This window comes from Castor canadensis, chromosome 2 (genome assembly GCF_047511655.1).
Source record: "Castor canadensis chromosome 2, mCasCan1.hap1v2, whole genome shotgun sequence".
NCBI classification, from domain to species: domain Eukaryota; kingdom Metazoa; phylum Chordata; class Mammalia; order Rodentia; family Castoridae; genus Castor; species Castor canadensis.
In genome coordinates this window covers 5843903-5868446 of record NC_133387.1, presented here as the reverse complement: position 1 = coordinate 5868446, position 24544 = coordinate 5843903, and the positions used below count along the sequence as shown (strand labels likewise).

The window sequence follows — 24544 nt, the reverse complement described above, 5'->3', positions numbered from 1 at the left end:
AGATGCAGCCTGGAAGCCCTTCTAAAGGGAGGTTGAGGCCAGTGACTGGTTTTCCATCACAGAGAGTCTGGTGGTTTAAGAAATTCGAGGAGATGCAGATCACAAAGACCAGTTCCAAGTGGCACACATTTGCTTGTTCAATGGCATTTACACTAGGGTAAGTATTATATAAAATTGACAGCCTGGCCACATTAGTTACTTTTGCTTAGCTGTGACCAAAATGCCTGACAGAAACAACTTAAGGGATGAATTATTTATTTTAGCTTATGCTTTCGGAGCTATCAGTCCACAGACCTTGGATTTGTTGATTCTGGGCCATGTGCAGAACATCATGGTGGCAGAAGCATGCAGAGGACGCTGCTCACCTCATGGCAGAGAGGAAGCAGTGAAAAGGAATGCGGGAAGGGGCCAGGGAAAGAAATGGTTCCAAGGACAGGCCTCCACCAACTCCCACCAGCTAGGCCCCACCTCCTACCTTTCACCATCTCACAACACTCCCTCATATTGAGAACCCATTAAGGGATTAATCCATTCAGAGCCTTCTTGATCTAATTGTCTATGGAAACACCCTCACAGACACACCCAAAGGTGTATTTTACTAATCTCCTAGGCATTTGTTAACCCAAGCAGGTTGACAATCAAGATTAACCATCATACTGGGTCATACTCCAGGCACAGACGACCCATGTAACATAGGACATCTTCCTACCCGGAACTTCAGACATTTTATTCTCTTTTCTTTGACCCACAATTTGGGTTGCTAGGTCACTCTTCAAGATCACTTCTCCATTGCTTGCCTTGATGGGATGCATTCCAAAAGGATCACAGCCCATCCCACCTGCCCTGTTTTACCTGCCACATCCCTCAACCCATGGAACACAGATTCTGAGAGAAGTCCATGCCCTTTGCAGTAGGAAACATTTGTCTCAGGACCTCTTTACACTCTCAAAAATATGTTATTTGTTTTAATGTGTAATGGGTTTATTATTATTATTTGTAAATGACAATACTTTTACATGTTCTCAGTTTTAATTTTTAATACCGTGGATGTCACTACATGTGACCAATATAAACAAATGTCCTTTGGGATCCTCAGTCACTTTCTTTCTGGGGGTAATTTCTCACCTATATATAAAATAAAATATTTAAAATAAAACAAAAGGGGGGTTGCATTTGTTTTACGCTTCTTGCAAACGTCTTTAATAATTGGCTCAATTAGAAGAGGCTAGATTCTTGTATCTGCTTCTGCATTCAACCTGTCCAAAATATGGTTTTAGTTGAAGTATATTGAAAAAAAAAATCCAGCCTCACATAGTTGGAAAAGAGAAACTGTCAGATTCTCCAAATGAGTCTTGGGCCTGGAAGGGCTCTTGGACCTCCGTCTCAGAACTGATGGTCTACCTTGACCACGGCCACCTTCCCCTCCATTGATGGCCCTTCTAGAACCTTCTCCCTGGAGACTTCAGCTCCCTCAGCTGGGCCACATAAGGAAATACTAATCACCTCTTTGTGTTTATTTAATGAGTTGTTTTGCCTTCCTTCATATAACCATGCCCTGACACCCTTAAGGACAAGGACCAAAGCTTGTATTTGGGACCCTCCTAATGGTAGGAACAATCCGGGTTTTTTTTGTTGTTGTTTTTTTTTCAGTTAGGACAATCCTAAGCACATCTACTGCTCATTGCTTGATTGCTCTCCCTGTGTTTGCATTTTAGCAGGGAACAAAGGCACAACAAAAGGTGGTGCCTGACAGAATTGCAAGCATAGGTCAGAGAAAGGGGTGTTTCCTCTCAGGCCTTACCAGCCCTGCCCTGCACAAATAGGATTTCTCATAGATGGAAAGGCAGAAACCTAAACATTGGCGAGTTTCTTCCCAACAGGGTTCTATGGAACACTTTCAGAGCAGTGTCTCCCCCATAAGTGGAAGCCTGTGACCAGATGAGACAGGTTTAGGACATTCTGCTCAGAGAACTCTCCACCACCCCCCTGCCAAGGCTCACAAGATCGTTGGTATAATATAGACTCTGAGGAGCCCCAGGTCAAGTGAGCGCACAGGTTTTGCCTAAACATCTCTGCACTTTAGGCCCATTTTGGTGGATACCATCTGTCTGGATACCACACTTAAAAGTCCCAGCACGGTGACTCACAGCCGATTGTGATACTTGCATCCTGGGCAGAATCCTGCCAGGGTGTCCTGAGGCAAATCAAGAAATAGCAAGAAATAGGCCATAACCATGGATGTATGGCCTTTGGCATGACATCCCACCAAAATCCTAAGCAGGGAACTATTGCCACAAGACTTTTATATCATTCTTTTATCCAGAAAGTACAACCTGTATCCTTGTTAAGAGCTGAGCTCAAAATTAAAGGACAGGAAGAACAGTGGCAAGACCAGCAGAAGAGGAAGCTTGCTTTGCAATTGTCCTCCAAGACTGCATTGTTTTCCCCTTGAGTCACTTTTCATCAACTGTGATTTGTGTTTTCAAATGCAGTAACAGAAGTATTGTCTTATGACACAAGTGAGGTATGTTTATTCAATCTCAAAATATATACGTTGCTTGCATTCAATGTTTCCTGCCCTTTCCTGTTGTTGTGGGAACTGGCAGTCAGTGGAATGCAAGGGTGAGCTGGCAGGCTTGCACTGTGCCTTGTTAGCATCTAGTTGGCACCAACTATGTGTTTGTTGAATAAATGTTGCCTTGGAATTGGCCAACTTTGTGTCACATCTTCTGGAACTTTCCTTTAACTGGTCACCCACTGTGCTGCAGATAAATAGCACTGTAGTAGGTTTCTAAAGAAAGCATAGAAAGACCTAGAATGTTAAACCAGTTTGTCCCATTTTCTTTATATTGATGCCTCACTGCATTTTAATAACAAAACAAAATAATTGTATTTATAGCTTGCCCCAGTCATGTTAGTGACTTCTGTTGATATTAGGCTTGAAACACTTGAGTGTTTCAGCCCAATTCAGCTCAGTTCTCTCCTTCAGGGTCTCCTCTGACTTCCTGTCAGAGGCCAGAGTGCTCCCGCTCTGAGGTTGATAAGACCAAATGTTCAGACCCAGCAATCCAGGGATGGTCAACAGACCTTGTTTGGGGTCACAAAATGCATCCTTGGCCCCACCAGCCTGGGCTGAAGGTGTGGCTCAGGCACACTTGGCAGGGAGGTAGCTGGATTGCAGCCAGGCTCTGTCAAGCAGCAAGTCTCAATTGCCCAAGACACAGCTGCAGACACACAGTGGTGCAGGTTATAGGTGCTGAGGCCAGCTGGGCAGCAGCTGGATGTCATCTATGAATTTCAAGAAGATCACAGGTCACCCTTGTCCCCCTAGCACGTTGAATTGCCTGGCTAGTGTTTGCTGGAGTAACATTGGCCTGGAACTGTCAATAGGTTCAACAGAGGATAACCCAGGTGCAAACTGTGTAAGGAATCCTTTTTTGCCTCTCCTTCCCATACAGCCATTCAGAGCAGGTCAAGGATCTTTAGAAAGATCAAAGGCAGCCCTAGCCCTGGAATAGGAACCTGCATTATCAGAAGATTTAGGTCAAACACTATGAATCCTGGCAACTCCCAGGCAGGATTGACCCTGAGGTCTGAGCTTTGATAATTTGGTTGTGAGAAACCAGTCATGTCCAGTGGAAGCTGGACTCTCTTGGGATTAAACAGACTTAGGCCTTTGTGATCTGGGATCTCACTGAGAGTAGACATGTGTAGCCATTCTCTGTTCCGGGGAAGGTTTGGCCAGCCCATCTCTAGTATATGTGCGGTTTGAGCTCAAGCCAGTACAGCGATGATCTGCTCTGAGGCTCTGGGTTAAAGATCCTTGGTGCCGTCATGTTTCTTCCACTGAACTTTGGAAACTTTCTGCCTCCACTCCCCATGGAAGGTTTTGCTCAAAACTTTTGGTTGGGCAGTCCCCAGTGTCTGTCTCCGTAGAATTTAGCCAAACACACTGAGCTGGGAGTCTCTGAGCCACAGGGACAGCTGAGACCCACTCAGCCTCCAGTCTCCATGCCTGGCTGGGCAGAAGAATCACATCTGTGTTCCAAGTCCTGAGGGTGTAGATTGGCTTGGGTTGGGGCGGAGCCTGGGGATCCGAGTTTTCTAAGGTCCTGCCGGAGTTCAGATGCTCAATGCATTTTGGAACTGTCCATATCTTTCAAAGTCCTCATTTTACAGATAAGAAACAATCAAGCTTCCTTTAGGACATTTCCTCCCATCCCTGCTTAGCTTCCAAGAACAGGCACATGAGCATGGTAAAGCCAGAGACTTGTAGGGCATTTTTTGAGGGTCTTACTCTCCTCATTGGAATTCAGAGGGAAATAGTTTTATAGGGCTTTACACCCAATAACATGCTGTACTTAGTTAGCTAAAAGTTGAGTTTAGTATATTGATATCTTGCATGGGGGAAACCAGCAAAACAAAACAAAGCAGAAATGGAGGTGGGGGAGGGGAACAAGACTCTTGCAGGACTAATTGAGGGTCAGCCCTCAGTCAGTCCTTGCTTCTACTGTCTGCCCTGGCTGTTGGAAGAACTGTCCCTTCTTTGAGTCACCTGAAGGACTGAGTTCTATGTCACAGAGCCCAACATAACCCCAGATACTTTACGGGTGCAAGAAGATACAATATATGTACATTTGGAGGCTAAAAGGCAACGCAGGGTTGGGGGGGTGGAGAGAGGAAGGGAGGAGAGGAAAACCCACCCGTAGCTTTGTAAGAGAGCAAGAGAGCAAGAGAGAGAGAGAGAGAGAGAGAGAGAGAGAGAGAGAGAGAGAGAGAGAGAAAGAGAGAGAAAGAGAGTGAGCGAGAGAGATTCTGGAAAAGGCCATTTCCCATATAAAATGGTTTCTGAAAACAACATGATAAGAATTGTTGATGAAGGAGAAATGCTGGAGCCTCAGTCCTCTGAGGTGATCACAAACACAACAGGTGTCATTTGGAGCTGTGAGATGAATTCTGCTAAATGTGATAGAGCATGGATAGTTTCACCAAGAGAACGTAGGTGATTAGAATCAGCAGTGACCATAGGGGACAACTGTCTCATCACCTTCTCTTGCAGAGCAGGAAACCCAGGCTCCAAGAGGTAAAGCATCAGGCCAGAAACAGTAACACAGCAATGACTCAGATCTTACATCCCACTGTGAGCCTCTGTCCTGTGCCAGGAGGGTTTTTAGACACTGGCTATATAACCAGGTGGACACCTTAACAACAAACAGAAGGGTTCTCCAAAGATGCACACGTTTATTTGAGACTAGCAGTGCATTACCATGGGAAGACATGGGCCACACTAAACTATGTTCATGTTCAAACAGACTGAGGCCAAGGAAGTGTTCAATGACAAAGTGGGAAGGGTTTGTTTTGAATCAGTTATCCTAGTTACCAAGGATCAATAAACACCAAGGGTGGTGTCAGTCCAAGGATAGACAGGCAATTGTCCCCACAAAGCCAGCCCGTCTAGTGTACCCAGGCATCTCTAATGGCAGATGTGGTCTGAGGATAAACTTGGAATTGACTCTACAGCGATGGGACTGAGGGAAGGGTCAGGTGGCTCCCAGGCTCCCAAAGCATGCCTCTTCTGGAGAGACCCTGTGCTGGCTAGGGAATTCCATGGTGGGCTCTCTCAGTGTGCTAGGGACTAGACACTCCTGTCCTGTCTCCAGCTGCTCTTGGAATTGCTGGGTGTTAACCACATTTATTATTCTAACTTCTGTGGAGACATTCCCAGAAACTGGGAAGAAGACTGTTGGAGTCCTGGGACCTCTGATCTGATGCATCCATTCCAGCCACAGCACACAAATCTCTCACTTGTTCTATTTCTGAAATAACTTCAAGGAAGTTCTAACTCCAAAGCCAAGTTTTCGGAATGTGTTTCCAAGGGGGTCTCAAAATGTACCTTCAGTTCCTCTTCCTACAGCTTCTAGCCAGTGCTGTGCCCACTCTGCAGTCTGAACCCCACAAACTCAGAAATCTCCAAGGGATCCTTCCTGGAAAAAGTAGGGCTAAATATTAGTGTGAGCGTGATAGCCAAATCCAGACCACACCCAACTGGGACCTGTCACACTGACGTTTGTTTGCAGAACACTCTCTCTAAAACCTGAACTTACACCTTGAGTTTTCTTTATGCTTTCTGCCATTCAGCTATTTGAATCTGCCCTGGATCCATGACTGCAGCTCCTCCCCACCACAGACAATGGGAGGCCCAGCCTGTGAGTGTGGTCCCTCCAGTGCCTCTTCATGCTCCATACTTTGGATCCCTTTCTGGGTCAGGTGGCTTCACCCTGGAGGCACCTCCTGGGTAACCCCAGTCTCCAGGCTCTGGACACAGTGCCGGTGAGAGGGTTGTGGATGATCTAAGGGAGGGCTTTGGTATGTTTTGGCCTTTCCAGGTGTACAGCTATCTTGTGTGGGCATGATGGAGTTCGGACCACAATGACCAAACTTCCACTAGGGAAGGCCATACTTAGCGAAGCAGGACGAGGAGGCCAAAGCCAGGAACCAGGGAGGCTGTTTTTGAGCATCTTGCCCAGTGTTCCCCTGTGGCTTGCTCTCCTGTCAGGGCAGTGGTGGCTGGCAGCCAGTCGTGGGACTTCATTCCAGGGAGCTGGCTGCAGCCGGCTGCCATGGAACTCTACCCAGGTTCTCTTGGGGCTCTGTTGACTCAATACATTATCTGACACCACCCGCCAGGTCCTCTGGGCATGAGGTGCCAGTGAGATGGCTGGGGAATGCCAGGAAGGTGTCTAGCTACTGCCTTTGCCCAGAGCTCACCTTTACGGCTCTGAGTGCTCAGCTCTTCCCATTCACACAGGGAAGAAATGGATTGTGAGCAGTACTGGCCACACCTGCCCACAGTGATTAATGGGTGACATTCTTCATGAGGGGGGAGAAGAGGATGGAAAATGCCACGAAAAAGAGGCAAGTGTCTCCTGGTGGAAACCAGGGTACTGGATGCATCCTTTTAAAGACAGAATCTCAAACCTAGGTGACCTCTGCCTTAAATGCAGCAATGCTTATGAGAGGACAGGGCCACGAAACAAGATTACAGCATCACGGCACTTCTTCTGGTGCATTTAAGAAAAAGGTAACAAGTCATCCAGAAGAGACCAGGAAATGGGCCTCCTTCCCGGGGAGCCAGGATTCCCAAGGCTCCCAGTATCCCCCATGTGAACAGTGGTGACACCACTGTTAGAGCTTGTTTTTCAGGGAGAGATGACTCAGTCCTCTGTGTGCAGGACTTCAGGAGTGAGAAAGTCCCCTGTCCCTTTCCACATACCTTGTGCACTTGATCCACAGCTGTGATGAGCCGACCTCCCCTTTCTATCCATTGTGTTCACCTGGAAATTTTGTACATGGCTCTTTTCAGCCACTGTGATGGAGGCTGGTCCTGACACAGTCCCTGTGCACGATATGTGAATGAGTAGCAGCCACTTGGAAGCCGTGATGGGGGAGGGGAGGGGCGGGTCTCCAGCTTCAAGCGGACCATTAGGACATAGAGCCTCCACTCCAGCTTCCTTCTCTGGTGCATGGCTCACTGGGTTTGTAGAACCAGAGTGCTTGCTTGGGGAGTGGGTATTTTTCAGCTGTATCTTCTGATTCACTGCAAAGCTTCAGCCTCTGTTGCTGTCTAAATTGTTCTATGTAACAAACTCACTTGTTTCTAAGCCACTTGTTTCTAAGACAAATCACTCTTCCTTTTTATGTCCTTTGCACATTCCAACATTACAAAATCGTAGTTTGCTGTGATTGTTTCTTTCCTATCTAGGCATAAGGGGTGTGAGTCTCATTTATGGCTCTGCCTCCTGCATGGCATGGTGTCTGGCACAAAGTCCATGTCCAGGAAACACTGGCAAGGCTTTGGGACACTTTTGTTCAACCAAGTTACCAACAGCCATGGTCCATGAAGGAACAAATACATAAACTAGATCTTATCAAATTTAAAAGTTAAGCTCTCCAGAAAACACTGTCAGGAAAATGAAAAAGAAAAATGGCAGAGAGGCAATATCTGAAGATCATTTTATAGGCGATAAAGGCCTTGTATCCAGAATATATAAAGAAGTGTCATGTATGTATGAACACAGAATAATGAAGCCCATATAAATAGGAAAAAAGGAGGAAGAGGAAAGAGTAATAGAGGGGATGGATTTGATCAAAATACATTACTTGTACATATAGAAATATCAAAACAAAACCCCTTTGTTCAATTAATATATGCTAATAAAAAATAAAGTTACTATTTAACCTTAAAAAAAGTAATAAGGAAGATAGCTATGTCACCAAAGAAGATCTACAGATAACAAGTAAGCAGTGAAAAAATAAAAAATGCTCAAGCCCATTAATCACTAGAAACAGGCAACTTAAAACCACAACAACATACCAGGGTATAGGGACTAGCCAGCATTCTGCAAGACCTGCTAAAACTGGTGCTGGGGAATATTTGAACAACAAATCCCTGGTGGGAATGCAGAATGGTTCAGCCACTTTGGAAGAAGGTCTGACTGTTTCCTATGGAGTTAAACATCCACTTACCACCCATCCCAGCAAGGCCACTTGAAGCAGAAACGTAAGCTTATGCTCACACACAGAAAAAATCAAATACAGATGTTTATAGCAGCTTCATTCACAGCTGCCCCAGACTGGAAACAGCTCAACTGTCCTTCAGTTGGTGAGTCAGGAAATGAACTGAGATAATTGTGCACCCCTCCATAATAAAGTAAAGAACACTGATTTGTGTAGAAATGTGGGTGGATCCCAAATGTATTTTTCTAAGTGAAAGAAACCAGACCCCAAAGACTATATGCTATGGTTCTTATTTGTATGACATTCTGGAATAAACAAAACTAGAAGAGACAGAAAAAGAGGTCAGTATTTGCTGAAGACAGGGAGAACTGACGTGCAGAGGGGTGCATGGGAATTCTGGGGGTGATGGAGCTGTTTTGCATTTTGATGGTGGTGGGGATTATACAACTATATACGTTTGTCAGCGTTCTCAGAACAGTAGAAAATAAATTTTAATATATGCAAAGTATTCTTCAATCATTCCGACTTTTACAAAAAGTGATCTAGCATGCGTCAGGGGATTATCTCTGCACTGGGGGCTCACAAGGAGTGCTGCTTTGGTGGAGGCATCTCAGTCTTCTTCCAGTGGAAGACTGCTTCAGCCCTGGGGCTCCAATGAAAATGGCAGCTGGAGTCCCTCTCTCTCTGGCTCGCTCACCTCCTGCAGGAGACAGAATGGAGCCACGGTGTGGATGCACATGTGTGTGAGTGTACGCGTGCGGGTGTGTGAGTGTACGCGTGCGCGTGTGTGAGTGTACGCATGCACGTGTGTGAGTGTACGCGTGCGTGTATGTGAGTGTACGCGTGCACGGGTGTGTGAGTGTACGCGTGCGCGTGTGTGAGTGTACGCGTGCGCGTGTGTGAGTGTACGCGTGCACGTGTGTGAGTGTACGCGTGCGCGGGTGTGTGAGTGTACGCGTGCACGTGTGTGAGTGTACGCGTGCGCGGGTGTGTGAGTGTACGCGTGCGTGTATGTGAGTGTACGCGTGCGCGGGTGTGTGAGTGTACGCGTGCGCGGGTGTGTGAGTGTACGCGTGCGCGGGTGTGTGAGTGTACGCGTGCACGGGTGTGTGAGTGTACGCGTGCGCGTGTGTGAGTGTACGCGTGCGCGTGTGTGAGTGTACGCGTGCGCGGGTGTGTGAGTGTACGCGTGCGTGTGTGTGAGTGTACGCGTGCGCGGGTGTGTGAGTGTACGCGTGCGTGTGTGTGAGTGTACGCGTGCACGGGTGTGTGAGTGTACGTGTGCACGTGTGTGAGTGTACGCGTGCGCGGGTGTGTGAGTGTACGTGCGTGTGTGTGAGTGTACGTGTGCGCGGGTGTGTGAGTGTACGCGTGCACGTGTGTGAGTGTACGCGTGCACAGGTGTGTGAGTGTACGTGTGCGTGTGTGAGTGTACGCGTGCACGTGTGTGAGTGTACGCGTGCACGGGTGTGTGAGTGTACGCGTGCGCGTGTGTGAGTGTACGCGTGCACGGGTGTGTGAATGTACACGTGCGTGTGTGTGAGTGTACGCGTGCGCGGGTGTGAATGTACGTGCGCGTGTGTGAGTGTACGCGTGCGCGGGTGTGTGAGTGTACGCGTGCACATGTGTGAGTGTACGCGTGCATGTGTGTGTGTACGCGTGCGCGGGTGTGTGAGTGTACGTGCACGCGTGTGTGAGTGTACGCGTGCGTGTGTGTGAGTGGGAGTGGTGGCTTCTCTGGAAGCCCTGGAGGTGCATGACAACCTGAGTGCTGTTGTTCAGGTGCCTTTGTCCCCTCCTGAGGGTGGGCATCTGTGTGACAGGGAGAGGGGCAGGAGAGAGCTAAAAGGTTCAGCTGGGGGAAGGGAACAATGTCCCCTCCTCCCTGTAGAGACTGATGAGCAGGTGGGGAAATGCAGGCCACCTCTTGAACTTAGTGGGCAGGCTCTCGGGGTCTCATCTGTGATGCCTCTGACTAGACTCTGCTCGTCACCCAATGCTCCCAAGGGTGGGGCCTCTGGCACTCTGTGTCTTTGCTAGAGCAGTCCCCACGGCTGTGGACCAGTCAGGGAGAGCTGTCTTCTTCTCCAGAACTCTGGGGACAGGTTCAACCACACAGAATAGCCCAGCAGTGTCCTGCTGCCTAGGCCTGGACTTGTATGCTGAGTGTCACGTAAATGGACTAACCACACAGAATAATCTAATTTATTAATCAAAACCTTTTTAAAAAAACAAACAAACGTGTTTCTACTCATGCTAAAGTGTGCATAATACCCAATTGACCATTTTACCCATTTTTAAGTGTACAACTCGGTGGTACTAAGCGTATTCACTCCACGCAGTCACCATGACGTCAATCCCCAGAGCCCTCTGTCTTCCTGAAGTGAAGATCTGTGCCCATTCTGCCCTAACCATCAGTGACCCCCACTCCCTGTTGCCAGCACCCAGTGCTCCACCACTCCAGGGACCTCATATGAGTGGCATCACATAGCAGTTGTTCTTTTGTGCCTAGCTTATTTCATTTAGCACAATGTTCTCCCAGATTATCCACACTGTTGCATGTGTCAAAATTTCCTCTTTTTCAGGTCAAATAATATTCCACTGTACGTAATCTCATACACAAAGCACTTTGCTGGCTTTGCTGTTGCGTGGCTATTGATTTGTACCTCCCAGAAGACTCCAACCCTACCATGTCTACAACTCCTCTGTCTGTGGCCCTGTGCCAAGGGCCTGTCACAAGAGGCAAGCTGGGGATGCCCCAGTCCTGCTTGGTCAGAGTCTGTCCATCTTAGCCTGTGCTGGTTCTGGTCCCGTCCTCTGTGGGAGGCCTGACCCTGATCACGGGATCCAGAATGGGTCAGCAGGCCTGAGGCTGGAAGGGAAGTCCAGGAGGAGTGTCAGACATTCTTGCTCTCCCACAGCCAAGTTTCCGTTGTGCTATCTGAGAAGCTCTGCCAAGGGTAATGTGACATTTACATGACACCTGGAAGGGCTGCCCTGGTGACATAACAGGAGGAGGGGGTGTGTCCCTGGGCTTGGCGCCCACAGCTCAGCACAGTCTGATGACTCTGTGTTGTGTAAATTAAAGCACCAGTCACCTGTTCTTCCAAGTCATGGCTTAAACCTGTTCCCTTTGATGTGACCACAACTCACAAAGTCTGTCACCTCCACTGCAGAGACATTTCCATGTTCCTTTCTGGTTCCTTCCCAAAGTAAGCTATTTGATGAAACACTTGTCAGCTTCCTTGTGGACCCCATGCCAGGGGCTGGAGAATGTTGGTAGGTGACATGGTCCCTACCCTCCCTCAGATTATCCTGCAAGGGCTTGAGTGACAAATGCCAGGTCCACTGTAGCCTCCGTTTGAGCAGCAGGGAAGTGGATAAATCAAATCTGAACTCAGGCATGGGATCCCTCACCAGGTAGTAGGGTACCTTGTTCCTGAGGTAAGGAACCCTGTGTCACAGTCGGAGCAGTAGCTATAAGGCCAGACACTGGTCTGCTTCTTAGCCCAGATCCTGGGTACTTCTGGCCTGCAGACTGTGGAACTAGCCCACTTGGGAGTTTAATTCCCTGCAGACAGGTAGAAACTGTGGGTGCTGCCTCCTCCAGACCCTAGTGGAAGTACCTGGGGTTCCTCTGGGTGGAGGAAGCAAACCACCCTGTGCCCACACTAGCTTTGAATCATGACACTAACATCCACCTCACCCCTGTTAGAACAGCCATCACCAGCAACACCACCAACAACAGGTGCTGGCGAGGATGCGGGGAAAAAGGAACCATAATCCATTGCTGGTGGGAATGCAAGCTAGCGCAACCACTCTGGAAAAAAATTTGGAGGCTACTTAAAAAGCTGGACATCGATCTACCATTTGATCCAGCAATACCACTCTTGGGGATATACCCAAAAGACTGTTACTCCAGAGTCACCTGCACACCCATGTTTATTGCAGCACTATTCACAATAGCCAAGTTATGGAAACAGCCAAGATGCCCCACCACTGACAAATGGATCAAGAAAATGTGGTATCTATACACAATGGAATTTTATGCAGCCATGAAGAAGAACGAAATGTTATCATTCGCTGGTAAATGGATGGAATTGGAGAACATCATTCTGAGTGAGGTTAGCCTGGCCCAAAAGACCAAAAATCATATGTTCTCCCTCATATGTGGACATTAGATCAAGGGCAAACACAACAAGGGGATTGGACTATGAGCACATGATAAAAGCGAGAGCACACAAGGGAGGGGTGAGGATAGGTAAGACACCTCAAAAACTAGCTAGCATTTGTTGCCCTTAATGCAGAGAAACTAAAGCAGATACCTTAAAGCAACTGAGGCCAATAGGAAAAGGGGACCAGGAACTAGAGAAAAGGTTAGATCAAAAAGAATTAACCTAGAAGGTAACACCCACACACAGGAAATCAATGTGAGTCAACTCCCTGTATAGCTATCCTTATCTCAACCAGCAAAACCCCTTGTTCCTTCCTATTATGGCTTATACTCTCTCTACAACAAAATTAGAAATAAGGGCAAAATAGTTTCTGCTGGGTATTGGAGGGGGGGAGAGGGAGGGGGCGGAGTGGGTGGTAAGGGAGGGGGTGGGGGCAGGGGGGAGAAATGAACCAAGCCTTGTATGCACATATGAATAATAAAAGAAAAATGAAAAAAAAAAAAAAAGAATCATGACACTAGCTCTTCAATCATGATGGGGGAGGGGTGGGATGCCCAACAGGGCCCTGTGTTGCCTGCTCAAGTTACCCAACACTTGCCCAAAGGCCCAGGGCCTCCTCCCCAGCCCTGCCAGGACTGCCAGGAGCTCAGCAGCTTCTGTTCTAGTTCACCTAAATTCCTCCTCCTCCTTTTTTTTCCTTTTCTTTTTTGTTTTTGGTGGGACTGAGGATTGAACTCAAGGCTTTGCATTTGCAAAGCAGGTACTCTACCATTTAAGCCACACCTCCAGGCCATTTTGCTCTGGCTATTTTGGAACTATTTGCCCGGGCTGGCCTCAAATTTTGATCCTCCCAATCTCAGCCTCCCAAGTAGCTAGGATTACAAGTGTGAGCCATCATTGCCCAGTTTCCCTTTTCTTTAACATGCACAGCGTGATGTGACTCTGACAAGGAGCTGCCACAACCAACTGTACTTTCAGGAGAAACGTTGCTCCCTGCCCTGCTCTTTGGGCAAGCTTCCCCAGCAGTGTCCAGGAGGGTAAAGAGCTCCCCAGTGGGCTCAGAGACAGCATCATAACTTTAGGAGTTCATACATCTCTGTCTGTCCCTTGGCTCAGTTCTGTTGTTCTCCCAAGCCCAAGAACCACAGGCTAAGCCTTTTATATTCCTCTTCAAACACTTAACTATACTATAAATACTCCCTGGTTCATTGACTGATTTCAAAGCAAAAATAGTCTAAAGGCCCTTTGCCATTTCTCAATAAAAAACTAAACATGTCTAGCAGGAAGGAGGACCTCATCCACCTGCCTCCAGGGTGAATGCCCCTCCATGACAATCCCAGTGACCCCAGCCTCTGCCTGGCTCCCCATGGCAACCTTGGCTCCTCTCTTCCAGCAGGGGCTGAAACTGTAACTTGACCCAAACCATGTGGGCATCAGGCCAGCAGCTGGCATCTTGCCGAGGTCTCATCCAGCAGCAGCCTTACCCAGGGAGGAAGGCAGCCTGTGGGGGACATTCAGAAAACTTTGAGTGGTACCCCAGCCCAGATATACTCATTGTAGTCCTGTCCCTTAGTGTGACTGTTCACCTGGTTTCTCAAGTGTCTGCTAAAGTGCAGACTAGCTTTCTAGTTCAGAGGTCAGAGAAGAAAAGGTGGCCTCAACTGTTGGGGCACCGAGGGCTCCTGAGCTTCCCCCTAGGACTCTCACCGTCCTCCAGGGTCCCTTGGTTGGGTCACCTGCACTCTCTCCAGACTGACAGTGCCCATCTACATGAAGCCAGAAACCTGTTGTGCTCTTAAGTGCATGGTTAGTACCCCCCCCACACACAAAAATTGCAGCCATTTGACATCCTATTTCAGTTCCCCATATGTCCCACTCAGTGTCCCCAGGCTGCTGCTCATTTGGCTGGGTCTCACAAGTCCTGTGGGAATTGGCTCTACACCCCTCCACCTCCCAGGCTGTAGCTCCCATTCCCACCCATGCCTCCCATTTACCCAGAAGTCATTGCCCTGTGCCTGTCTCTCCTAGAGTCTGCCTTGACTACAGTCCATTTTTCCATCTCTCCGTGTGGCCAGTGAGCAAGGAGGAGGAAGCCGAGCCTTGTGACTCTGAGAAGGCCTTCCCTCTGCTTGAAAGAGCTGCCTGGCTCTTTCTTTCACTTAGGGCCGGCTGAGTGGCTCCTGCCAGCCCAGCTAAGGCTACTCTCTGTCGTTCCCATTGGGTCTGTCCCTTTCAGTGGAGGCTGGTCTTTGAAAATGACTAGGACAGAAGTAAATTTGGGCAGGTAGAGGAATAACAAGTAAGAAGTAATGGAGGGGACAATGGCCTGCCGCATAGACTGTCATAAATTAGTCTCCCTCAAACTGCAGGAACAGGAAGCCTCCATAGGAGGCTCCTAGATGTGCCAATATTTTGCTCATCCAAGATTAATGAAATAGTTACACTGAGGTCTCGAAATGCAGCCCTGAGCAATGTCTTCTGTTTTAATACTAAGTAGAAAACAGGTCACTGAATAAGTCATACGAGTGGTTCCTTCCCTTGCAAGGGCAGTGCGAGGTGACTTGGCAGGCCTTTCTCCAGCACCCATGTATTTTGAATTGAATAAGCAAGGAAGCAGCTCACTCACTGCAAGCCAGGTTCTGTTCTGGGTGCTGGGAACAGACAGCAAAATAGAGAAGGGTTACAGTACTCATGGAGTTTAGACTCTGCTCCAAATGTGGCCTAAGGGCCGGCAGTTTAGGCTCTGACAGGCATTTGTGAGATGTGAGACGCCCCCAAGGGCCCCCTCTTCCTGGCCTGCGGCGTCTGATCCTGCCCTGTCACAGTGCTACCAGTGACTCACACATCAGGTGAAAGAGGCTCTAGGTCAGGGGGCCAGCCAGCATTTTAGCAAGAACCAGAATGCCCTGCTGTAGATTTCTGGGTCCCGCCCCTGGAGGCCCAAATCTGGTAGTTGGGTAGATGTTCAGGAATTAGCTTTTCTAGTAAGTTTCTAAGGGACACCTCACATTCTGAGGACCACGTGCTCCCAGAGGTCACCTGAGTTCCAGGTAAACACTGGGACTCTCGGCCACACACCCTAGGCTCCAGGAGCAGCCTGACAGGCAGTATCCAGGTCACAGTCACGTAATGTTCCCACACTCATTAGCCCCACACCCAGGGAGAGTCCGGCTTTGTGCCATGCCTCAGATGACTCTCACGCTTGTCTGACCCACGGAGAGATCAGGCATGTACGCAGAGCGCCCCACCTGCTGGGGAACCCAAGAAAGTGGCACACAGCATGCCCTGGATATTTCCATGCAGGCCAGGCTGCAAAGCATGCAGGTGGCTTTGATGTGCCAACAGTCACACGTGCCTATAGTGGTGCCCATTGATGCCAGTCCTTTTTTCCCCTTTTCTGTTGGTGAGAGTTGGGCCCCTTCCCCTCCCCTCCTCGGAGGTCTTAGTTCAGGGCAGCCCATTGCAGCAAGAGCACGACCCTGGCTTAGGGCTCGAGTGTCTGGGCCAGGGGTGGCTCTGAATATAAACACTGACTCCCTCCCCAAGTGCATAGCTGTGCTGGTTAAGACACGTGGCTACTTTTATTCAGAATGAAATAAAATCAAAAGCTTGGATCTTTAGTTGCTACTATGGGTTGTATCGTGTTTCCCCAATGCCCTGGTCCCTGTGAATGTGACCTTATTTAGAAATTGAGCCACTGTAGATGTAGCCAGGTTAAGATGGCATCCTATTCTATCACCCTCATCCAATGACTGGATCATTCTAAGAGGAAGGAATTTTGAACACAGACACACAGGGGACAGGTGGCTGGCAATGGAGGCAGGGACTGGAGTGAGGTCCATATAAGCTAACACACTGCAAGGATGGCCAAGAACCATCCTTGACAGGCCAGCCTCCAATGGAGACCAACCTGACCCCTTGATCTCAGACTTCTGGCCCCAGAACCATGAAAGAATACACTGTTTTGAGTCTGTGGTGTTTTGGTCCAGCAGCCCTAGGAATGAATGCAGCAGCACAATCCACAGTTTTAGTGGTCCGTCCTGCATGTGGCCTGTGGCTACCATATTGGACAGCACTAGACAGAACACTTCCATTTTGCAGGAAGTTTCATTGGAGAGTATTCTGCCATATGCCTTTATAAGAAAGAGGCAAAGAGTAACAGTTGAATTTTCAGAAAAAGCCACTGGGTTTGCCCAATCTCATTTCCCATGTTCTTCATGTCCTTGGTCCTAGTCCTTCAAAAAAGAGAGAGACCTCCCTTGACAAAGGGAAACCAAAAGGCACTCTGGCATGAGAGAACAGACTTGGACATTTAGGCCAGTGTTTTCACCAGCATTGACAGGAGGTGGGCTGGGGCAGGGCGTGGGGAGAAATCCACCCTGAACCTGAAAATCTGATCCACAGAGGGAGTCCACTCCACCTGCCTCGCTCACCAGGGTGGCTCCTGTCTGCTCGACTTCCTTACCGTCTCTCCCCATCTGCCAGTAAGCCCGTCAGACCACTGCTACATCCACGCTGAGCATAGGCACACATGGTTTTAAAGTTTAATGCCCACTTAATAATTCATTTCTTGGGAGAAGGCATTCAGATGTCCAAGAATCTCAAGTTAAAATACTCTCAAGAGAAAGCAGCATGTCAAATGATTGGATAAGGAGACGTTAGCGTGACTTAATTAGAGGAGGACACAGCGCCTGAGGGTGGCTATGTTTTGATTGTGAGAGTGGGGCAATGGCACAAGGGGAAGACCAGAGCCCCCAGGACTGCAGGTCCAGATGCCCAAATCTGGGGGTTACAGCTAGAGAATTAGAACAAAGCAAGGCCAGTGTCCAACAGCACGGCCTTGCCTGTGTGTCCTCATGTGGCCACTCTGTCCCTGCTCTGCTCTCTAGGGACCACACCTTCTCTTTAGCCAAGCTCCCCAACACAGCATACCAGCCTGCTGCCTCCTTTCCCACCTCTCGCATTGCCCGTGGCTGAAATGCCTCATCTGTCTTTTGTGCCTTATGAATTCTTTGACTCACCACCAGTGGCTACCAGAGGCAGCAAAGGAGACAGAAGAGTGGACCTCTGCCACAGAGCCTGGCGTGCATGAAGAGACTGCAGCTGCTCCAGGCAAGGAAATCTGCTCTCAGAAACTCCTCTGGAATTGTGTTGTTCCCCCACCCCCGCCCTGTGCCTCTGTCCGGACAGCAGCAATTCTGCTCTTAGCCTTGACCAAAGGTCACATAGCCGCTCACGCTCCTTGGTTGTATTGTTAATGCAATTAACTCCAAGGACATTCCTAATTTCCTTCCTCCCACGCCATCCACTGCTCATGTTTTATCAGAGTACAATACAGAAAAGTTCTTAAGTCATGAGTGTCCAACTGGCCAGATCTGTGCAAGGTGACTGTATCCATGGAAAGGGACATTGCTCCTCCGTGAGAAACCTTCAGGCACCCTTCTGGGCTCTCCTCACCTCCTCAAATAATCAGCAGCGTGATTCTCACATCACATGTGAGTTTTAGTGTTGGTGAAATCCAGCCCCACTGCAGTGTACTGTAGACTTTCCTTCCTACATGGCCACTGAATTGAAGCACCAGTGTGTGTTTATCATTTCTGCCGTTGACGGGCATCTGGGTAGTTTCCACATTCTGTTTGCTTTTATTTGACTATTTATTCTGCATAGGGAGAGGAGGAAGGGGAGGAGCCTAACTAGGCATTTGTGGAGCATCTACCATGTACCTGGCTAACATGGTCCACAGCCACTGGCAAGGTAGGTGTTTATGACCCTCTGAACTCTGGGGATATCCAGGCTGGGGACAGGGAGCCAGTATTGCCCAGGCAAGTGAGGTTAGTAAGTGTGACAACCCTAAAGCCCTTGTGATTTAGCGGGCAAAGCATGTCCCCAGAATGTCAGTGCCCAACAGTCCTGCCTGCTCTGGCAGCCTCTGCAAGAGGAAATGGTGAGGTTTCTTCAGTGCATCAGATACTATCTTCTGTAAGAGACACCTCTGGAGTCGCTGGCCAGAGAGGAGCACGTCTGTGATGATTAGCAGGTTAATGACAAATTTTCAGCTAAACTTTCAGCTGCGCAGAATGGAGGAGAAAAAGTGTCCAGGTAAGTGAGAGGCTTAAGAAACCCCTCTGATATCAGAGCTGAGAATGTCAGGTGCCCTTTGGGGTACTACTGATAAGAAAAGCCTACTTCCTTTTGAGTGATATCAAGAAAACAAGGGATTATCGATTTGTTCCTTTCTTCAATCTGATCATAACACATACACACACAAACACCACACACACACCCCATATACACACACACACCACACACTCACACACCATATACACACACACACCACACACCACACACACCATATACACACAAACACACATGTACACACACACACACACACACACACACACACGACTTGGAAGTTAATTGTGCTGGAAAAGTTGGTTGGAGAGCACTAAGCCCCAGATAGGATTAGCCTGGTAGGCTGAACGCACAGCCACATCTGTCCACGAACATCTGTCTATCACACAAAACTGGGCTTTGGGGCAGAGAGTGGAAGAGTTGTATGTCTTCCTCCTTCCTCTAGCCCTGGAACTGAGAACCATACAGAATATAACAGGATGCTTCATGAAAGAATGCATGCCAGAGGGCTTGGAACCTGTCCACACTAACATAGGGACAGTGCATCTATGTTTAGGGGGCTTTTTGGGGGATGTTGTTGATGACATTACACTCACTCCATGTGAAAGCCTGGCTTTTAGGAGGCCTGTCAGGCCAGCTCCTGATTTGATTTTTTTCTTAAGGGACATGGGACATGACTGTCTGGCAATGATAAGACCATATCCGGCTTTGTGAGCAGTTGTGGGTGACCATTAAAAAAAAACCCAAAGTTCTTCAGAGAGAAAGAGATATGAGAGTCAAGTGTAGTCACTTTTCACAAGGACCAAGAGGAAACAATTCTGTTGGTCCAGGCCCCACTTCCTAAGGTCCTTCTAGAGCAAAGATCTGGGGTTTGGGTTAATTTTGGTCTTACTCCTTACATGTCCAGGTTCTAGGGCTGCATTCTTGAGCAAGAGCCATGGGGTGACTGTTCCTGTCTATCACACTCTGCAAGGGGGTACCATACCTTCAGAAGTCTCCCGGACAGGACTGGCCTCAAGTGGCCAGCACCACTGTCACCACTGTGTTGACTTGATGTTTCCTACACACAGTGCTAAGACTGCACCTCTCTCACTCCCAGGTTAAGTATCGAGGATTGAGTTTCAAGCTTGGATCCCAGATCTCTTGCGTCCTGCTTATCAGGGTACAGATGACATGAAATGTGTGTGGACTGTGTAATGCACTTCCCAGCAAGCCTTTCCTTTGAGTGAGATGCCAAATACCAGCTACTAAAACTTCAGTGTGCTTCAGTGCAGCAATTCCTCATCCCAGGGAAAACCAGTTTGAACTTCCTCCAGCCCTGAAGTCTGGCTCAGAGTCCAGGCTTCTAACCACTGCTCCTTCCTGCCTCTTCCCTCTTGAGCATTGAGGGAGAAATCAAACTGCCCAATGACCACTTCAAGTGAGGCTTGCATTCTCATATCTGGGGTCCAAGAGACCAGGATGCCACCTTATACTGCCCTTAACTATCAGGCTCTTTAGAAGCAAGGGTCCTGAAAGGGTCAGAGTCTCCCCACTAGGGCCAGGGACCAGCAAGAAACCAAGCTCTCCCTCCATGGGCGGAGTGCGAGCAACAGCCACTGGCCTGCTTGCTGTTTTGAGAAGACTCATGCTTGAAATGCAAATGGTGGCTTTTGTAGACTTTCAAGCTGGCATCTTCTGATTTTCTTCCAGGGAATGTGCTCAGTGGAGAGATGCAAGCCCATTTTGGTTGCCCCCAGGACTGGGCATGGCAGTGGCAGTAATAGCAGCCCCAGACAAAGTTTCATAGGCTGTTCCCTGAACACCAGTCTGCTTCTCATTCCTAACCCTGAGGTCACTGTGGCTACAGGACACCACAGCCAGTTGGAGCCACCTGGCCTGGCAGGGTGTAGAAGGCACAGGGACTGGAATCTATGCCCCAAAGGATGCCTACCAGAGGGGAACATGGTTCCTCAGGCTTAGCCCACACCAGCCTCAAACGATTGGCTATGCCTTCTCCATAGACAGCATCCTGGGCCCTCCAGCCTCATTAGGCTTGATGTTCTCTGTTTCAGAAGCAAAAACTTGGGGAGGGCCAAAAGTCATCCAGAAGCCAGGCTCATGTCTATAATCTCAGAGACTCAGGAGGGAGAATCATGGCTCAAGACCAACCCAGGCAAAAACCTGCTTAGCAAGACCCCATCTCAACCAATGAAAAGCTGAGCTGTAGCAGCATTCACCAGTCACCCCAGCTCTGCAGGAAGTGTAAACAGGAGGATCATAGTCCAGGCCAGCCCAGGCCTAACAGTGAGACCCTTTTTGAAAAATAAAGCAAAAAAGGCTGGAGATGTGGCTCAAGTCATAGAGCATCTGCTTGGCATGTGAAAGGCCCTGAGTTCAAACCCCAGTACTGCCAAAAAAAAAAAGTCACCCAGAGCACTTAGCATCAAAGGCCACAGGAGGTTGAGCCTTGGCAGCACTGATATGCAGTCACTGAGTAGGGTCCCTGGGTGGAGGGGGAGGTAGGTGCTGCTGTCCACAGCCATCCGTGACATTCCAGGAAACGCTCATTCTGCCCTTCAGCCTGCATCTTACCTCCCCACAGAGCCTCAGGGCACAGGAGGGATGAGTAGGAGACTCTGGGCTGAGGAACAGGACGCGACACCAAAGGCCCCCTCCTCAGCAGCAGCCATTGGCGCCCTGACCAGCGGGGTGCACAATAAACAATTCAGTTCTCAAAGCAAGCACAGCCACTTAATCCTGACTGGTCAGTGCCCTGAAAGGAACCAAAGCAAGCTGGTCAGAGCCCTGAGTCCATGCACCCTCTGCAGTGGCAGACAGAGGACAGGGAGTGCCTGATCAAGAGCCAAGTCAGACAAGGCCAGCGAGGGGCTGGGGGCTTACAGGGGGTTGTGCAGCCTGCAGAAGTGCCTGAGTCTCCCAGGGTGGCTGGCTGTGGTGGCCAATGGAAGCACGGATAAAAGCCAGGACAGTCTGGCAACAGCTAGGCAGATGTTTATCTAGAAAACTCCCCCAGGTTCCCCAAAGCAGGGGTAAGGGCGTGAGAGAAAACTCATGGAGAGACCCCTGAAACATACTACTGAATGTGACTTGGTCACACAGTCCTCCAGGGCTGATGTGGCCTCTGCTGTCAAGTGGGAAAAATGAAAGTAGGAAGAGATGAAGTCACTCAGCCAACACCACTGGGCCAAGCTGGACTCGAATCCAGGACTGTCTGGCTCCAAACCTCAAAACACTTTTCTTGTCAGACTTCCCATGTAACTGAGTGTTAGGGGAAGGTCAGCTGAATGTGATTGTTATCACTTTGTTTTGTCTTTGCACTGGGCTCAGAGAGGCCAAATTAAACCCTGAATTTTAGTAGCCGCAGGTGTCAGGGCTTGCCCTCCCGGAACTTGTTCAGGGAGGCGTTTTGTCACCCCTCCATCCACCCGTGCCAATATGAGACCCTCCTTTGGAATTTGAACATAGGGTCTTGTGCTTGCTAGGCAAACACACTACAACTTGAGGCATACCCCTTTTCACTTTAGTTCATTTTTCAGCTAGGTTCTCAGGTTTTTGCCAAGATCCTCCTATCTCAGCTTCCTGCATAGCTGGGATTACAGATGTGATCCATCACACCTGTCCCTGTAATGCTGGATTTTAAGGTGTGGAGCCTGTTAGGTAAGGTCAGAGTTCCAGCTAGCAGGGTGCCATGGGAATCCTGACATCACGTCAGCAGCTGCTTCCTCCAGAGTCATTCCCACTGGTGCCCGGATGGCGAGAAGACACTGCTTGCCCTGAGCACTCTTTCCTTCTCTACAGCTGTGACCCAGGGGATGCCAACAGTGACCAGATGCGGAATGGGAAAGGCACAATGGCTGGTAAGTTCTGCAGAGGAGCACAGGACAGCGAGTCCTCGGTGATACAGGGAACTTTTAAATTTCATGTGAGCAGATCCTGTGCCTCCCTGTTCAAAGCTCTCCAGTGGCCCCATCACCAGGAGTGAAAGAACTGGGTACCCAGGCCTGTGGACTCTACAGACCTCTCCTATTGCCTTGTGCACCTCCTACTGCCTTTGCCCTCAGCAGGCCCCTGAGGTCTCCCTGTGCATCCTTGTGGTTGACATGACAACTGTGCTTCCACCTCAGGGCTATTCTCACTTCCCCAAATATTCTCCCCTTCCTGTGTTGCATCTTTTGCCCAGGCTCCAGCTCACAAAGTCAGGCCTCTATAACCAAACTGAAAACGCACCACCCATGAACCCTCACTCACCAAACACTCTTTCAGCCCCAGTTCTCCTTCTTGATCTACCTATCTCACCTGACCTAACGCCTAAGTGCAAGTCACCTAATTAGGTGTTATGATGACACCTAAGAAGCTCTGCTTCCTCCCATGAGAAAATAAGCTCTATGAGGCAGGGACTTTGTTTTCTTTACCTCTGTGTCAGCAGAGCCTAGAACAGGGTGACGCACAGAGTGCTCACTATGCAAGACACCGAGGACTAACAGTGCTAGTATAGGGTACTGACAGTTCTGGGTGTAGGGTACTGACAGTGCTGGATATAGAATACAGACAGTGCTAGGTGTAGGGTACTGAAAGTGCTGGTATAGGGTACGGACAGTGCTAGGTATAGAGTACTGACAGTGCTGGGTGTAGGGTACTGACAGTGCTGGGTGTAGGGTACTGACAGTGGTAGGTGTAAGTACTGACAGTGCTGGTGTAGGGTACTGACAGTGCTAAGAGTAAGGTATTGACAGTGCTGGTGTTAAGGTAACAGTCACAGACGTCACAGGAGGAATTATTGAGCACTTTAGGATATGCATATCAGAAAATTCTCCACGAGTTGGTATTTGAATGCGTCATGCACTGTCACACTTTAATTTGTGACTGTAAACCCAGGAAGGAGGTGGCATGTAGTGTCCCATTTTATGGGTGACAAGCCAAGGCACAAGAGGATTAAGCAACATCTAGATATTTAACACATCTTTGCTGAATGAGCAAGTGACCAGGTCAGCTGTCACTAGACGCGCTTGACGGGATTGCAGATGACTGCAACTGCCACGAGAGCCGACAGCCTGTCTGGACTCATGAGCACGACGCAAGGTTCTGGGTCACAACCTAGAAACCTGGACACTCAGGGCTGCCTGTTGCCAACTCAGTGGACATGGGGACAGAGGCCGAGTGTGGGTGACTAGCTGTGGCACCATCAGGCTGAAATCCCCTTCTGGGGTTACCCAGGCCTGGCAGCAACCTCAGGACTTCCTGGTATTGCCCCTGGGGATGATGCTGTCTTCTCAGGTGACAGTGCAGCTGTTCAGATCTGGTGTCAGGGTGTGACTGCCTGGAGGTGGTGGCAGCTGAGTGTCAGGTGCCTCCTGAGACTCAGCCCCCAGAGTAAGCCTGTCACGTGGTGTAACTTGACCAGGCAGCTTGGCACAGCCCCATCCTCCCGTATCCTCTGGCACCTCCATTGTTGCCTGATGCGCCACGGCTTGCGGCAAATGAACGGCAGCAGGCCAGGAAGTAAGGAAAGTCCGGCATGGCTGAAGCCTGGAGGCCCCATGAGGCCCAATCAGGGCATCTCGTAGGAGCTCTCCTCCAGAAGTGGCTCTATTCTCAGGCCCCAGATGGCTGCAAATGGTGCCAACACAGACAGCACTGAAAGGACCCTCATTCTAGCCCTGTGGGAAAGAGAAAGTCCTTTTCCCCCATGGAGAGAACAAACCACAGTGAGCTGAGGC

The 24544-nt window shown here is 49.1% G+C and overlaps 1 protein-coding gene across 11 annotated transcripts in view; it reads right to left on the bottom strand.

The window, feature by feature from the left end:
- The window catches only part of Prkag2 (protein kinase AMP-activated non-catalytic subunit gamma 2), a 259543-nt gene that overhangs the window by 95410 nt on the left and 139589 nt on the right, over nucleotides 1–24544 (bottom strand). Inside the window, exon 1 of one of the 11 annotated variants that reach the window (XM_074060392.1) lies at nucleotides 7274–7415. The exons of the other annotated variants lie outside the window; for them this stretch is intronic. Coding sequence (XP_073916493.1) covers nucleotides 7274–7325 — 52 coding nt within the window. The 5' untranslated portion in view covers nucleotides 7326–7415. Of the gene's footprint in view, nucleotides 1–7273; nucleotides 7416–24544 lie in introns of those variants that run through there. 11 annotated transcript variants of the gene reach the window in all.